General features: G+C 39.7%; 1 protein-coding gene across 1 annotated transcript in view; it reads right to left on the bottom strand.

The window, feature by feature from the left end:
• Positions 1–18247, bottom strand: part of MET (MET proto-oncogene, receptor tyrosine kinase) — a 108648-nt gene that overhangs the window by 67824 nt on the left and 22577 nt on the right. The window contains exon 2 of the mRNA XM_044423084.1: positions 9534–10754. Within this exon, the coding sequence (XP_044279019.1) occupies positions 9534–10739 (1206 nt within the window). The 5' untranslated portion in view covers positions 10740–10754. The remainder of the gene's footprint in view (positions 1–9533; positions 10755–18247) is intronic.

Genomic DNA, 18247 nt, shown 5'->3' with positions numbered 1-18247 from the left:
TTGATAAAAATATACCACTATTCACTGGTCAAAATTATTTGATCAAATAATTTTACCCATAAAAATTGCTGGAAGTTTTTAGTTTTTAACCTAGGACAAAAATAGCAGAATATGTAACCAACACAGAATCCTGGGGGAGGGGGAAAGTAAGGAATCCATGCTGTATGCTATCTATGGTAGAGACCTAGGAAATAAAGTCTGAGTGCACAGGCCACCAGAACAAAAGATGGCAGCTGAAAGTGGTCATCACTGAACTCAAACACACTGGACCCATGTACCTGAAAAACTGTAAAGTTCTGGTTTACTTTTAATTATTTTGTTTCTCAAGAGAGAGAAGTGATATATGGGTTGCGCTTTCTGGGAAGGGCCAGGAAGTAGTTAAAGTCAATGCCCACTGTTTCTGGCCTGGGAACAGTGTGGTCACAGTCTGAGAGGAGTCTGTATAGAAGCCCTTGTTTAAATAAAGTTTGTAAACCAGAGTCTGAGCCTATGGGGTACAATCAAGCAACTTTGAAACAGCAGGGGGGCTGGGGCTGTTTATGTCTAAACCCACTAGTGTTGCAGGCACTGGGTGTGCTGATGTCAGAAATACCAGCTGTGACTTCATGTTTACTGAACATGAGCAGAGATGGGGGATAAGCTAACGATCAGCCCTACTGATTGAACCGGTCAATAGAGAAGATACACATTTGCAGGATTCACAAAGCTGTTTTTCACAAATTTTCCACGCTCGTTCTAGTTTTAGCATGATTCACACTTATAGTAAATGTAGACATGGAATCTAATTATTTCCTCATAATCTAAATGCAAGCGACTTTTCCTTGTCCTGATGTTGCAAAATTTTGGTGCTTGGGTGGAATCTAGTACAGGGAAGCAGAAACTACATAAAATATACTTTATCTAAATATACTTATTTGTATATGGCACAATGCTCCGAGCCAGCAAGCAGTACCAGCACCACAGATCAATCTGACACATCCCAAATGACAAATAACTATAGCTCAAAGCAGTAACTAAAATGGTTTGGATGACATGTCAAGACCTGCAAATCTGTCTTATATGCATATTTGTTTTTATTATGTATTTTTGCAGGATTGCAGATCTGGTTACAGTCTGTTGTTTTTTCCAAATGTACAGGGCAGAGTGAAACAGAGTGCTCAATAGATGAAGATTAGTTGTGAAGGAGGAAATAAATTCTTCATCTCTTACTCAAAGTTAGAACTGTTACTTAAAACTTAAAGCAGTGGAATTAAAAAAAAAACAAACAAAGATGTATTGTGCTCTCCAACACTAGCTAGCTCCAAAAGTTCACGAACCTAAAGAATGATAATTGCTTATTGTACCGGTTGCTCTAGTGTGCAATCTTGTGTGTGTCTGCATGCATTCAAAAGTAATTCCCACAGTGTTCAAGGTGGCTGACTCTCCAGTCAAGAGTGTGATCCTATGGAGATGCATGTAAATGCCCCAACACGGAGGTTCATGCTTATCAGATTCAAACTGGGAGGCGGGTGCTTTTTCACTAGAAGGACATTGTTCAAATGTCTAGCACCAGTGTTTTGCAGAGGGAGGGAGGAGGCGAGAAAGACCCTAGGATACCTTTTATTTTGACTCCCTAGTTTCCTCCCATTCCCATGCTCCCTTCCATCACTTCCCAAAGCTGCTTTCCCAACTTCAGAGAGTTCTTTCTGCCCCAGCCATATGGAAGCAAGGGGACATAGCTCTGATTCCCAGGCCTGAGGTCAGATCACACACTCTAGCATTGAATCTCAGAATCTAAAAAAACCCTGGTTCCTCAGAAAATGTTGAGGACCCAGGGAATCAGTAAATAAATCTACATAGGAGGGCACTTTTAGAAGGATGCCCCATTTCAACATTATTTCATTTCTATACCACCCAATAGTCAAAGCTCTCTGGGTGGCTGACAATGCTTTAGCATTAAAACTTGAATACTGAGGAAATTCTGGGATGCAAAATAGCAGTCAAGATGGTTAAAAGCAGGAAGGTGGTGAATCCGAGCCGATTTAGCACTGCTTTCATCTGTAATTGGATCACAGGACCCAAACAACTCTACTGGGACCTTGTAATGGGAAATCTGCTGCTTTGTCTACACAAGAAATTTGTCACATATATATATATATATATATATATATATATATATATATATATATATATCACAGATTCAATTACATTTGTTAGCTTTTGTACCAGTTTTGGATAAGAGCAGATGTATTTTCACATTCAAACATAAAGAGTCTTGCGTATTACATAGTTTTATAAAACATTGCAAAAAAAAAAGCATTAATAAACGAGAAAACCACACACTTTCTCCTCAGTGTGTGGGCCTGCATCTTACTTACTTGCAAAGTGCAATTCATTTCTGTAGCATGCAACAAGTCACGCCAACTATTTATGATAAGGAAAAGGGAAATTTTTAATCCTGTCAAAAATTTATTATGAAAATGAGAGATGATAGTTACAGAACCTTGAAGCAGTTATTTGTCTCTATTTTATTAAATATAACTAGACGTATTCCTAGGACAACAGATCAATAAAGGTCTTTGCGGTTTCCTGATAGAAGGTTGCAATTATTTTCTCCCATTCCAAAATAAGCATAACTCAATTTCTCTCATCTATCATTTTTGTAAAGAAATATCACTGCATGTTTATTTCACAGTCTCTCTTGATTTCATTTCGGGGACCCCCTTGCCTTCATTTCACACTCCTAAATCTTTTCTTCCCCTATTTGCATCTTTGTTTGACAGTAACAGTGACTAGTTTATCATGTCATGGCAGAGTGGCAGAGTGAAGCAAAGAGGCAGTAAAATTAAAGTTCTTTTTACGTGCTTTCTTGGTGCCGACAACAAGCTGAGGACAGCGGGCAGTTGCCACACCTTCCACTGAGGAATGCACACACTCAGAGAAACCCTAAAACTAAAAAGTCTGATTATTTTAACTGTTTCTGCTGTGAAATACCTTGCATCCTTCATTTGAAAAAACACATGCTGAAAATGACTAACATTGAATCTGTTCATATTAAGTTTTCCACCATGAGTGTGGCACAAAAATGCCACAGCTATGATTCAGAAGCTTCCAGGATGGTTAGCTTCCCAGCTTTTAGTTTCGATGAAACTAGGTTAAATCAACCTCCCCTCCTCAAATGCTCTCTAGTCTTTTCCCTCTGCTTAGTGGAGTGAAGAGCTTTCAAATGAGCAAACGCCACTGAGTACTGCTCCTATACAGAGAAGTTCTTGGCAGATTATGTCCTTTGTTATGCACACTGTATTTAGAGGTGTAAAGGTTCAAATTAATGTGACAAAAATGCCTATGATTGTATTTTAGATTAGCATTTTGGAAACAGTATATAATTGATATAGGTTGTGGTGTTATGTATTGTGGCATAACTTACACATTGCTGTCCAACGTAGTATTGGCTCTTAGTTTGACTTTCCCTTTCCTAGACTGACAGGGAAAGTCAAACTATATTCAGTGAGGTAAGGGGGTTTTTTTAGAATATTTAAATAGCTCAAGAAAGCAGATGCTGAACAGGTAGACAGTTAAAAGAGCTCTACCTTGATTCAAAACTGGGCCAAATTGGTAGTAGCAAACTAAAGGGCTGCTGGCCATTTCACCACAACTCATACACCAAGTTAGGTCCAGAAGTCCAACAGACACTAATTAAGTTGTTTATAAAATTGTTGTTGCATGCCCCAAGCAACCTGCTCTAGTCTGGGAGCCACTTCCTCAACAGTAGGATTTCTGGGAATCCCATATACAAAACATCACAGTAGTCAAATTGGGACATCCATGACCTAGTATGACTAGACCATTTTTTCCCACTGAAATCAGTAAAATGTTTTACAAGCATATCCTTACCATGAGAAATATTCACACAGCTGGTTTATCTTTTGGTATAACACACCCTGATAAATTTAGCTGATAAAGTTTCCGTTACTGGAATGTGTCCTTTTATCACCAACCTGTGTGTACTGATTAAAGATCACAAACTTGAGCGTACCTTGAAAGCATAGTATAGATTTTATGGGAATGCCTTTCTTTGGTGCTGTTAACAAAGTGTTTATTATTCATTTTATTTAATATATTTTTATTTTTCTATAGCAGTTACCAAATTATATTTCTCCCTAACCTTTAAATCTTGCATTGCAGAGTACTTGTATGTTACTAAGAAGGAGGTTGGAGAGTGTTAGGTGAGGGAAGCTGCTTTGCGGCTTACATCTTTCTTAAGAATTAAGGGGTTTCACTGTTTTACTATTGTATTTATGTAGTGAATTCACTTCTCCCTTCTCCACCGAACAGGTTTGGTTCCACCCTTGGGAAGGTTTGCACTGCTTGTGGACCAGATGGGCCATCAGTTGTAATGGGTATAAAACCACTAGACTAATACAGCCACGCCTGTCCTGATCTGATCCTCACTGTTCCAGTGTGTTTCCCCTTGAACAGGAGCAGGTTTGGTTCTCACCAGTAACTTGGCTTATCTTACAGCTCATTGATCCTGGTAATTTAGCTCGGCATTCCAACCCTGCCTCTTCTTCCACTTCTTATTCAGAGTCTAAATCCTCCATATTAGAATGCCCTATTTTGGGAGAAGTGGACCCAATATCTACAGTACTGGAATCAGAAAAAGAAAGAAAGCACACAGGCCTTTACATATGAAGAGAAAGAAGCACTCCTGCCATGCATCACGGAAACCCTTTTGTGGCTGTGTTCAGGGCACCATTTCAGAATTCCAAGCCCGGAAACTTTGAGAACCTCTGCCCTAAAAAATTCTCTCTCTCTCTCTCTCTCTCTCTCTCTCTCTCTCTCTCTCTCTCTCTCGCACGCGCTCTGTCTCTCACATATACACACACACACAGCCATATAGTATGGCTGTAGTCCCATAGGGTTAACCCTGGTCAAGATATGGATGCAGTGGTGGTGTGGGGCAAGAGGGAATCAGACAGCAAAATAACCAGTTCTGAACTAAGTGGACCCAGACAAAGCAGACATACTGCCCAGATCAAGGAAAAATAACCCTAAGCAACTCAGAACACAATCCTTTGGCTGGTATCTTCCATGTTTGAAAGCCTCTCCACTCAGAGGCTTATGGCCATCCAGTGCAGAGCAGGGGAAACACTGAAGCTATCTTCACCTCCCTGCTGCTCCCTCTGCAGATGGCCAGTTTTGGCTGTCTAGCTGAAATGCTTTGGAGGGGGAGGGAAAGAGGATGGGGTGCAGTCTCCTCCTTTTCCAACCCTGAATGGTGCTCCTAACCTCAGAGAAGCAGCTGGTGTGATTCATTCCATGCTGGTTTCAATACCAGAAGTGGTGACCAGATCCCCAGCTCCGCAGTCAGAGCTCCAACCTTGGATCTGGGAATCCAAAGAACCCTAAGATCCCCTGGATGCTATCTAGGGGCCACAGGCTTGCTCTGTTATTCTACTGCCCCAGTTTAGACAATAACATCTTGGCATGGCTGCTGCTTTGTTCTCTTCACATGGGCAGTGAAACAAACCAAGAAACCACAGGTAATCATAGCTTCCTGTTACATCTGAACTGAAAAGTATGGTTAATGATTTCCAAGCAAATCAGAACAAATTAGAACACAGTTAAAACATGCCATTTCTATACTGAACAAAGCAGCAATTAAGAGTTCCTAAACCAATGTTAAACTCCTCAAAACACAATTCAATCATAAACTGTCCTATAAAGTAGGGTTTCAGAAGATTTACTGTGCCAATTTTTACTAAGCTTTCTGGTGGGCTTTTTAACAGAAGGTATTTACAAAACTTGCTATTTCAGTGAGGAGGGAAAAAAAGAGATCGAGAGAAACAAATGAATACATCTTTATGAAAAGAATAGCACAGAGAGCCTATATTCATTTTATTCACAGTACTCGTTATCAGTATTATGCATCAAAGGTCTCCAACTCCCTGATTTAAGCGCTTATGACATTTCTTGAAATGGTGTTGTTGCTCATATAATCAAATCTTCAGCTTCCCTAATATATTCATCAGTGATATGCAAAATACTGGCAGACACCAAAAAATATCCTTTAGCAAAGAAGATTTTTCAGAGCATGGAAACTGACCAGTGATTCTGTCAATATTTTTTAATAAGATGATTTGGAAAGATTAGATAGATCTAGGTGGATTTTAAGAAAAATATTGCCCAAAATAACACTAAAAGGAGAGGCCAAAAACTAACCTGTGTTTATGAGGGGAAAATGCATCTAAGAAAATGATGCTTCTTCAAATGAAAAATGAGTAAAGGAAATTAAACTCCGAGAAAAAGACAAATTTTGAGTCAAGTGCTACAGGTGCTGTGTAGTATCTGCCACACTACAAATAATATCCTGGAAAGTGTGAAAATATTTTTAAAGAAACCTTTTAGAGCCACGATGTACAAGTCCCAAACTGTCTATAACAAAGAGCTTCCATTAAGGCTAAAATTTTAAGTCATTCAACCTTGAAGCATTTAAGTATACCTGGGCTGTTGATTAAACTGAGAAATTAATAGAAGCAGTTTCTATGCAAATATCTTCACTTGGACTGGTAAGCAAAGGACAGGATTTTCTAAATTGGAGGTGCAGAGCCCTCCCTTTGTTTACATGAATAGAACTCCCTTATCCAGAGCCCAATTTACATTTTACAGCCTACAATAAATCCACTTTTTTGCCAGGTATGGAAAACAAGGGCCAAAAAAAGTCTTCTATTTTGGCCATCAAGAAGGAGGGAGTTTGCATTGTACTACTTAAGAGAATCATCCTATGGCCCCTAGACATCATCTGGCAGGCCATAGGATACCTCCATTTCCCAGATCTAACATCTGCATTCTTTGTTCTCTCTCCACCTCACAACAGGCACAGAAGGAATTGGAACAGTGCCTTCTCTGGAGGTTTTCCGGAGAGGCAAGGAAGGGAAGGAAGACTGCAGAAGCTAGGCTATGAGGTAGCCAAAATTTGGGAGGGAAAGGGTGGGGGGATCTAACTAAAAAGCAGAATGGGAGGAGCAGGGAGACAGATACTAGCTCTGCTGAGGCTCCCACTTTGCACAGTATGATGCTAAACCTTACAACAGATAGAATTGTGCTGTAGTTTAAGTTGCCAGGAAGCCTGTGAGTGGGTTTTTGAAATCTGCCTTTCACTTCCCTCAACATGTCCACCACTCCATTTCCCAAGCTCCACTTGCAGCAGACTGGCCTCTCACTCTCTTTTTACACATCTTTTGATTCAGATAACAAAACACTGAGCTGTGAATGGGAACTGATGCACGGACGGCATATACTTTGTGCAAATGTTTCCCTTGCCATATAAAGGGAATGTGATGAGCGCATTTCCAGTATTTACAGGTCACGAATTGTAGCAGTGCTTGAAGTCCCATAGAGCCTTCCCCCTCCCGGTGCTCTCCAATGACTATGCTGGCTGACCAGAACAGAGGTTGCTGTTCTATGCACCTGGAAAATATGGGCTGGAGTAGGCTGCCATACGAAGTCCAGAACTACATTTTATCCTTTCTGCTTGCCTTCCAGCCAAGGTCTTCATCAAAGCCTTTTTTCTGTGTCTGTGCATGTGTGTGTGTGTATCTTCCTTCTGAAGTTAGGTTCATAGCATCTTACAAAGAACCTTACCTGTACTGGTACCTCAACTCTGAAAGTACCGTATTTTTCCGTGTATAAGACGCTACTTTTTCTTTAAAATATTTACTTCAAAATGGAGGGGCGTCTTATACAAGGGGGGGCACAGAGGAGAACTGCTGTTGCACTGGGGGGGGAGACTGGCGCAACTGTGGGCGCACTGGGGAGGTGGCAAGACAGTGCGCACACGCGAGGGGGGAGCAGCGAGGCGGAGGGGAGGCAGGGGGGTGGCAACGCACCCACAGGGGGAGCAGTGAGGCGGGAGAGGCAGCGAGGCGGCGTGCATGCGCACGGGGGGGCGAGGTGGGGCGCACGGGAGGGAGCGGTGAGGCGGCATGCGGGGGCAGCGAGCGCAGCAGCAGCTTGCTCACTCGGAGATGGGTAAGAAAAGTGGGGGGTGTCCTGTACATGGGGGCGTCGTATAGACAGAAAAAAACGGTACATTTTCAGACACATTTCCTTGGAGCTATTATCACCACCTACCTGACCTCAGACTAGGTCTATCATGTTTACCCAAACTTTAACTGCAATTGATATCCAGTGGCCAAGAAGTGCTTTTAATATCTGTATTATTGTTTATTTTTACATTTATTTATTTATTGCTTCTATATGCTGTTCAACAGCTGTTCACACATGGCTCCTAGAATGGTTTACAGAAAAGCAATGCTAAAAAATATAGATGTTCATAGTTACAATAATACGATATCCTACAAGTATTTCATCATTAAGAACATCAAAATAAACACAGTTGCAAAGGGCCATTGTAAATAAATCTATCAGCTGTCAATTTACCAATTTCTTGTCCTTATTTTACCCACATATCAACGGTGGCCACATGATAGCAATTCTGCTTAGCACAACAGTAACATTAAGTTTAAATAGTTAAATGAATTCAAATAATTAATAAATGGAACAAAAATACTCAAAATAAAGAAAAAATAATAAAATACATAAATTGTAAAGGTAATTATTCCACAGCAGACACAATTACGATAAAATATAAAAGTAAAAACATTCCAACAATTAAAGCATTGAGAAAATAAAAAGGCCTTGGCCTGGTGCCAAAAAGTATACAGCATCAGTGCCAGGTGCACCTCTGGGAGCTGGTTCCATAATCTGGGCACCACAGAAGAAGGCCCTCCCCATAGTAGCCACATTCCTTACTTCCCAGAGAGGCAGCTCCCAAAAAAGGACCTCCACTGCTGACCTTAGGGGTTGGGCAGATATATATGGGAGAAGGCATTCCTTCAGATATACAGGCCCTAAGCCGATTAGGGCTTTATTTGCCATTGCAAGCACCTTAAAGGGCCTGGAACTCAACCATTTGAGCTGATAAAGTGCTATATGATCCCGCCTAGAAGTACCTGTTAATAGGCAGCCAGTCCCATTTTGAACCAGCTGAAGCTTAATTCTAGTAACTGTTTTTCAATTTGTTCACTGTTAATTATTTACTGTTGATATTTACTGTTTTAAATGAGTGTTTTGAACTACCCTGAAGGGAAAAACAAGTCAAAATATAAAGGTCCAATATGAAAAGCATGCTGGATTAGATTCATCAAAGATTTTTCTTCCTGAGAGCTTTAACACCAATACAAATTTTAACTTCTTAAAGCGTTCTCCAATGACTTCCATATTCAATTTACAGGAACTGCTTCTTACAAAGATGAATTGCCAGTGGCTATAACCAGCACTAATTGTTATTTATCTAGATGGACAACCTAAATAATTTGGAACAATTGGCCCTGGACTTCAGCCAAAAATACTTGCCTGAAAAATACTTACTATTCACAACAGAAATCAATGGGGCTATGAAGTGAATAATGGAATACTCAATATGAATGAGACTAAAGATGGGTAGGATAATTAGTTGATTAAAGCCACTAATTAGCACCATGCTCACTTACCCTGTTCAGACAGTAGTTGCTGTTCGTCTTGTACAGATGCTGAAGGCATTTCATGTTTTGTTTGTCTACAATCTTGCCAAAGAATTCATCAATGATTTTGATAGGGACTGCACAGACAGCAGATTTATGAATTGGTTCGGAAGAGTCTGGTTTACTTTGAGCAAAAGCACCATATAAAATATCTGCGTTCACATCGAGACCCATTTCCCGGGCTAAGGCTGCACCCGGCTTACCAATATACGCAGCCTGCAAAAGATTGAATACCTCATTTGACCGCTTGCTTGACCTCTTCCTACGTTTTTCAGTGTAAATGCATTCAAGGGGCATTTCCATGTATGAGCGCAACTCGGAATCAAAAGAACAGAACCGTATGATCCTTGTGTGAAAAGCCTGGGAGTCTAGAGATTCTCTCTGGACAGTGAGAAAGTACACAAAGTGGTCCTTTTCAAAGGCATGAATATACTTAATGGGGTATGAATCCCTGAATTCTGGAAGGATATCAATATACGAGTAAGCCGTGAGAAACTCAAACCCATCCAGACTTTCTTTTAATCTCCGAACTGATATTGAATGCAGCAAATTGTCTTGCTGAGATGAATTATTTACTGTATTCCCAACATAGAAGTATACAAATCTTTCCTTTTCTGTTACCAGAACTTTAGTTCCTAGAGGGCTTACAACACAGTCAGGACACTGGTCTGATTCCTTATCAATCACTTTTGGATACATACAGTGCACTGTATGTCCAATGTCAGCAGGATTATCCAGATGAATGACATGGCGTTGGCACGTTCCTTTTGCGACGCTCCCACAGCTGATGAGTTGATGATTGTAGTATGTTTCTAAGAGCAATGCCATGTTGGTATTATCCTTCCAGATATTCGCAGATTGATTTATGTTAGGTCTACATTCTTCACAGGGAGCACAATCCGGGTTTGCCAAAACAGGTCCGGTCTGATACACAAAGATGTTGTGAAGGCTTTCATTTAAGACATAGATTTTGTTGACTGCTCCAACATAGATGTGGTGCTTGTACAGAACTATATTTTGTACTGGGGTTTCTGCAGTGAAATTGGGGAGCTGATATTTGACATTCAGATTTATCTCTTGCTTTGAACCTGCTTCTTTACATTTACTGTCATTCTTCTGAACCAAGGTGAACAGAAATAAAATCATCCCTGAGGCAGAAATAGCAAAGGGCTTCATTACTGCAGATTTAACCTGTCAAAAGATATTTTAAGAAAGGTTAATAAAGCACATAATGAATCAACATAAATTTACATATGAACTATACAAGATTTTTTTTATATATACCAAAGGGCAACCCCATGAGATACAAGCTACAGGAACTGGAACTTCAGTGAGAAAAAGCAGCAACAAGAAACCTATCATTCTCCTGAGGCAGTACAGATTTTCCTGTTATCCCTGAAGTCTTCTGCCTCTTCTAGCCCTGTAAAGACCAGCCTGGACTTTAAAAATCCCTAGTAAATTTGTATTAAAGGAATATCGCTTGCCAACACAGGGAATTTAATTAAACAATTTTTGCTACAAAAGTTTCACATGAAAGCCCATTATGAATATGACCCTTTAAAAAAGAGTTAATATATTAAACAGCCATTTTATACACAGATCCTTTAATATAGAATGCATTGTATAATATACTGAAATATAACATAAGAAAGTATTTCATTAAATTAATTTGGAAAAAAACTTGCTTTACATCAAATAATTAAGGGAGCAGTTTTAAAAATGGAACTATTATATATTTATTTTATTAATTTATAAACCACACATGAATCCAAAATTGCTTTCAGGCTAGTTTAGGTATTAAAATATAGTCTTCATAGTATTTCACCTCATAAAATGGCAATATGCCAGTTAGTATTATGAACCTTTTCTTCTTCTTTTGATGAGGAACATACTTTTTTTTGTTTTTTAAATAAGAAGAAATGTTTTCAAATTGTGTGGGAATTTATTTCTCTCTTCTATTGCTATTTAATTCCAGGTGCGTTTGAGGATATCTTTACTCATTTATTGAAATACGAGGGGAGTTCAATGTATTCTCGGTATCGGGTTGATTTGCTATTGATGTGGGTAATTTAATTATTTCATTAGCTAATGACACTATCTGAGGGTATACATGCAAAATTTCAAATTAGTGTGATCATTAGTTCCCTAGTAACCCTCAGTGAAAGATGACCATGATGATTGACAATGTTGAAGAAAATTGAGCACCACGCTGTGATTAAGTTTCTTACAAAACAAGGAAAAAGTCAACAAATCGTTCACGAAGAGATGGTGGCCGTTTACCAGGACTCTGCACCTTCATTATCTACTGTTCAAAAGTGGTCAAGTTAATTTAAAAGGGGCAGAGAAAGCATTGAAGACGACCCTCGCTCGGGCGGGCCGGTTACTGCCACTACAAAAGAAAATGTGAAAAAAATTGAGAAACTTGTATTGGAAGATGCCCGAATAAAAATCAAAATGTTAGCAGAGATGACAAACCTATCCGTTGGTACCATATTTACTATTTTTCATGACCATTTTAACCTTTCAAAGGTCTGTGCAAGACGGGTGCCGCGAATACTCATGGCACCTCAGAAACAAGTGCAAGTTGAGTGCTGTAGGGAGTTTTTAGAGCTCTGTGGTGAAGATCCATCGAGTATTTTGACCGGATTGTTACTGGAGATGAAACTTGGGTTCATCACTATGACCCTGAAAGTAAGCAGGAGTCCATGCAGTGGCATAAAAAAGGTGCTGACCCTCTGAAGAAATTCAAAGTCACTCCATCGGCTGGAAAAATCATGGCCACAGTGTTTTGGGACTCAAAGGGAATTTTATTGATCGAGTACACAAAAAAGGTGAAACCATAAACACAGCATCTTACATAACCACTCTGCTTAATTTAAGAGACAATTAAAGAAAAAAGGCAGGGAAAACTGACCACAGGTGTGTTACTTCTTCACAATAACATGCCCGTTCACACGGCGTGTGTTTCAAAGGCTGCTGTGCGAGACTGTCTGTTTCGAAGAAATAAACCATCCACCCTATAGCCCGGACCTGGCCCCCAGTGACTACTATCTATTCCTGAATTTAAAAAAAAGATCTTTGTGGAAAGTGATTTTCAGACGATGAAGAGCTCAAGACAGCAATTAACGCACATTTTTTAGACAAGGGTATTTTTTACAGGGAACTGAAAAGTTAATTTCTAAATGTAATAAATGTATTGAAGTTATGGGGGATTAAATTGAAAAATAAAAATTATTTCAATTTATTATTCCTTTTTCTTCATGCTGATACCGAGAATACATTGAACACCCCTCGTACATTTTTTAAAATACATTTTTTCAACTGATTTATTTTGTTGAGATTAAGCTCATTTTTTCCAGTTGCTTTGGAAGGCCTTTAGAATCCACAGGCAAAACTCAGACAAAGAACTAACAAGCTAATTTGGTCAACCAAGAGTCCAACCTAGCAAATTTCTTTCTTTTTATTCATTTTTGATGTGGTTTTCAGACTCAAAGGACTCATGACTATGGTGATATTTAAAATTCTGATGTGGACAGTAAATCAATTGTGGTTGAAGAAATAGGTTTTTCACCAGCTTGCAACATTATAGAACAAGTCACACCAGACATTGTTCTATTGATACTTAGGCACAGTTGCTAAGCTAAATTTAGTTTCCTTGGAGGAAAACAATTAAACAATCCAAAAGGAATATGACCATATGCTGTTTACAGGATTGTGCGGAAAATATTATTTAGCTACAGATGAATACTATTGTTACCAAGGTACAAATGCTCATAGTAAGAAACTCAACAGCATCTTTGATCTCTAGAAATTTTAAACTGGGCTTTAGCAAAAATTATCAAAAGCCTCATATTAGGAATACTAACTGTACAATTTTTGCTTAAATGGCTTACTGGCTTGGATCCAAAGACCTGCTCACACCAGCAAAATGCTCTTCTGTTCACTCAAGCCTAACATCTCTGACTTCCACTGAATCCCCTCTCATTACTTGGAACTTCTCAAACTGCCTTTCTGGTCATTCTGAAGGCACTCTGAAAGTACCACCAGCAGCAGCTCAGGGCCCAGGAATGGAACATGGGAGCTCAATTGCTCACGTGGTTCTTTGGTTCCAAGTCACAATTTTACAATTAATACCTTTTTGCATTGGTTAAGCTGTGACAAAATTCAAATTATTTGATTTATAGACACTGATGTATCCTATTAGATCAGTAAATATTGCATTCTTTCTCTCAAAGCACGCGCTATTAATCTGCACAGACAGGAAGGTTTTGCAGAAGTAATCTATACAGGTCCTTACCTGCTGATCATCTGTCAAAGCAGGTCAAAATTGTACAAGGGGCGAGAAGGAGAAAATAAAGTATTTTGAACTGTTAAAGCTTTATAAGCCATGTGGAAGGGCAGACTGACCTATCTAAGCAAATAATGTCAATGTAACCAAAATTAAGAAACTGTAAGAGCCACAAAAAGGATGAATCCACTCAGTACTTGGGAAAACATCAAATATTATTATAGGAGAGGATGTCATCCAAGAGCCACTCGTGACAACAGGAAACGTGATGCTCCTGAATGAACATTATTTTTTAAAAAAACCAAAAACTATGTATCATATTATTAAGATCCACATTGCTGTCCCCCTGGCCCGCCCTGTTTTCTAGGATAGATGCAAATTCCCATTCTCCATTTGGTATTTCTTAACTAGGTATATCAATAGCACTTTAAGCTTACTTGGTTACCCAAAAAATCATGTGGGAAGGGCCACAGTTCAGATCAACAGCATGCAGAAGGTCCCCAGCTTCAATTGGCAGCAACATTTCAAGGTACGTTGGGGAGAAAACCAATCTAAAAGAGTGGAGAGTTCCTCCTGTTAGAATAGGCTATCTTCCCCCACCCTGATGCTCACCAGATGTTTTGGAACACAACTCAGCATTCTTGAAAATTGGTTGTGCTGGCTGGGGCTGCTGAGATTTGAAGTCCAAAACACCTGGAAGGGATGAGATTGGGGGAGGCTAGAGTACACCACACTGAGCTAAATGGATCAATTATCTGATTCAGTAGATGGCATCTTCCCAACTAATCACAGTATTTTCCTTTTGTCAAGAGCAGCAGGCTAGAAGTGACTTGTTTGGGATAATGTTGAGAAACTAAATACTGAACTTAAAACGTTTATGTCAAAGCTCATAATCCACTCTGTTGGCCGAATGTTTTATGTATCTGAGTAACCTAAATGCCCATCTGTAGTGGGTGGGGTGGAGGTAGAGTGAAGTATCCACAGCAGGTGGAGTCAAGACAGCAACCCATTTCTTAGAAAAGGGACATGGAGAGAATAACTTTGATTTCATGCCTACAAAGTAGGGGAGGGGCCTCTGACCCACAGAAATATAGTGCAGCGCTCCTCTGAGAGTTGCTGGGGTGGTTTGTGCAAGCACTGCTGCTTCACTAAAGACTTCCATGGTTGGCTACTGGCATTCCACCTGGACACTTATCTCCCAGAGTAACAGCCTGTGCCCTTGACTGGCTCTGGCCACCGGCGATGACCATGCATGGGAACCACACTGCCACACTGCATGCCTGCGAAGTCCCTAGTATCATTCTAAGCACATGCTTGTACTGTGCGTGCGCGACGGACAAATGAGAGGAATGGAACTTGGCTCCTGGAGATTGGAGTAAGCGTGGCAACAACCATGATGCAAAAGTTTGCTGGGTGAGCTGTTGCTGGTGGGGTGGGGAGAGGGGAGGGGGAATGTCCTAGGCAAGGGAGTGCTCTGACAGAGTATTGGTTGGTGACCCTCATAAGAAATCACCCTCGATACATGGGGACATTTTAATCTCTTTATCATTCTCTTCTTAGACACCTGAAGTAAGAAAAAAAAAAGCTGTAAACAGATCATGTTCTGCGCAACAAAAAGAGAGTTGGCAGAAATAGCAAAGCATAACCATGCAAGCAGAACAAACTACAGTGCATGAAAAACTAGAAGTAGATGTTGCACACCATTGCTAGAGGTTATAAACAGCTCAATCGTCTGGCTTTTCCTGATAGTTGCTATTATTATTTATATTGGATCATCTCAGTCACACCATTCTATTTCTTTTGTTTATGGCCACTTTCAGGCATATCGATGTCTGCTAAGCCATGGAATATGGATATCTCACACTTGCACATGGTATTATCTAGGCGAGCTATTAGCTTTTATGAACTGCAACTGGTGTGTCTTATTTCCTCCACAGCAGATAATGGAATTATCTGCTTCAGAGACATGATATAATATGAGCCACACAAGATTTACAGAGTGTAAAGGAGCATAAGATATTATCTGGGTTGCCATTTTATAATGGTACAAAAGTAGGCCTAGCTCTAAACTGAATACTACAGCTGTTTGTGTACTGTTTGTTGACATCAGCACCTTACGCCTTAGTCACAGTTAGGTCACTGAAAACTGATCTTCTTTATGTGCCTTTGGAAAAGACTTGAAAACCTTCAGCAACTCATCATGTGGATCTTGGATGCTGCAGAAAGCTCAAGGCTATCACTAACCTCAAATATATGAGTACTTCTTTTGAAATTATGAATGAGGCATATGGTCTCTTTTCTTTCACTGAATCAGAGCTGCAATACAAAAGTTGCCTACGTAGATTCTTTCCAAGTTAGGAAAATTACTAAAAGTAAGTGAAAAAAGCACTGTCAAGAATCTGTGGGTAGACGACAAAAAGGCCTCCAAAGACTGAACACAGTCACCAGTAAATATGTTTTTGCTGAGCATGATCTCAGTGATCTCTCATGGAGCAACCATCCTGCATTAAAAGTGGGTTTGGGCCAGTGACCACAAATGTGGTCAGCAACGCCATGTCATGACACTGGAGGTGCAAAAAGCACTGCAGTGTTGATGCTGGAAACATATGGCCAAACATTCACTGCTGCAAGTGTAAGATTATTTTTCTTTTAGCTAGTAAGTATAATTCGACTGGCTGGCTATCTTAGGTAATTACAGGCATGCATGTGCTGTTCTTGTCTTTCCTTTTTAAACCTGATTATTTAGGCATATTCAATGATTTTCCAAAATTATCTGGACACTTGGTTTTAGACTGGGCTCTACATTGTCCTTAACTTGTCACAATATTCCCCTTCTGCATTTAGAGAAGAACTGGAGAAGACCCCATGACTCATCTTGTTCACCATCCTGTTTCAAGACAAGATACATTATAAAGACCTCACCAGCAACAGCCTGCTTAACCTCCCCTTGGTAAATTACAAAGGAGATTCTACAAGCTTTCCTGGGCAGTTTGTACTGTGCTGAACACCACTTTAGATCCGAATCCAGTTTCAGAAAGTTAATATATGCAGACTTTGAGGAAGTGTGTGATTTAAGAAGGCTGCCTGCTCTAGCATAGGCGTCATCTGATGCATTAGCCTTCTATGTGCAGATAGCTGCATTGCACTAAGGAAGTGCAAAAACTTGCTCCCATTTGTATTCTGATGTTACAATCCCTTAAGACCACACCTTTCCACTAATGGCACTGAGGAGGTTGTAGGAACACTGTATTATATGGCTTTTCTAAATAATTGAATTGGATCTTTTTGTACTTTGAAACCATTCTTTCTTATATAAGCAGCACCAAAAGGTATTCTTTATAGGGCCGATCAACTAGGAATAAGAACACAACAAGAATTATTGGATTAAAGGGCTTATCTGGTCCACACAGTGGCAAATTAGTTTATGCTCTTCACACAGTGGCAAATTAGTTTTTTATAAGATGTATATAAGCAGGTCATGACTACAATAGTAATACCCTCCTGCTCTTTTTCCCCAGAAACTAGTATTAATTTGTTATTACTTTGTAGCCATCATTGCTGTGATCCATGAATGTGTCAAATCTCTCTTGAACTTGGTTGTATCTTTCCTGATTGCAATATTCCTTCTAGCTGAGCTTCTATCATTGTGATTTTGAGTAAACCCCAAGCATTCTGAAAAAAAATTGTTCCCTGCAACTTTTCCTTTTTAATTTTACCAGTCCCCTCATTTTTTGGAAAAAATCCCCTTTGCTTTGCTTTGGCAATTTCCGGCTTACATATAATTTGAATTGGACAGCTATTCACGGTTTAGTAGTTTTGACCACCACTTCTAATCGATTCAACAAGTCTCACATCTTGCATTAGGTCTTTGGGACCATTTAGGGTTAACCCCAAGAGCCACCTCCCCTCTAGTCAGTTCCTTGACAAACAATACTGAGGGACATTTGTTTGTGGTATTTAGATATTTTACCTCTTTGTCATGACTGGAACATACATGTACCCAGTCTCTGCGAGAGTCACTGAAGTCAGACACTATTACAACAGCTTTTCCTTTGGATGCTTCCCAGATTTCATTTCTACCTATTTGTCAGAGGACAAGAACATGTCTTTAGTGCTAACTTACTCTTGGGACCTAGCATGGTTACCCTTAGTGATTCTGCAGAGGAGTCTCTCTTCTGAGGTTCCTAGTTTGGCACTATGACTTACAGAGAAAGACAACCACTCAGTAAGGAAGAAAGTGCATAATAACTCCTGCATTGCTCTTCTTTCATCCTACAAATACATGTTCAGCAGGCAGGCAAACTGACAACAGAAAGCAAATCTAAAATGTAAAAATGCTACTAATCATAGAGACATCTTGATTTATTATATATACTTGTCACAGTATACATAAATG

Source organism: Varanus komodoensis, unplaced genomic scaffold (genome assembly GCF_004798865.1).
Source record: "Varanus komodoensis strain SLA01 unplaced genomic scaffold, ASM479886v1 scaffold13_1, whole genome shotgun sequence".
NCBI classification, from domain to species: Eukaryota; Metazoa; Chordata; class Lepidosauria; order Squamata; family Varanidae; genus Varanus; species Varanus komodoensis.
This window is presented reverse-complemented; position numbering and strand designations above follow the sequence as displayed.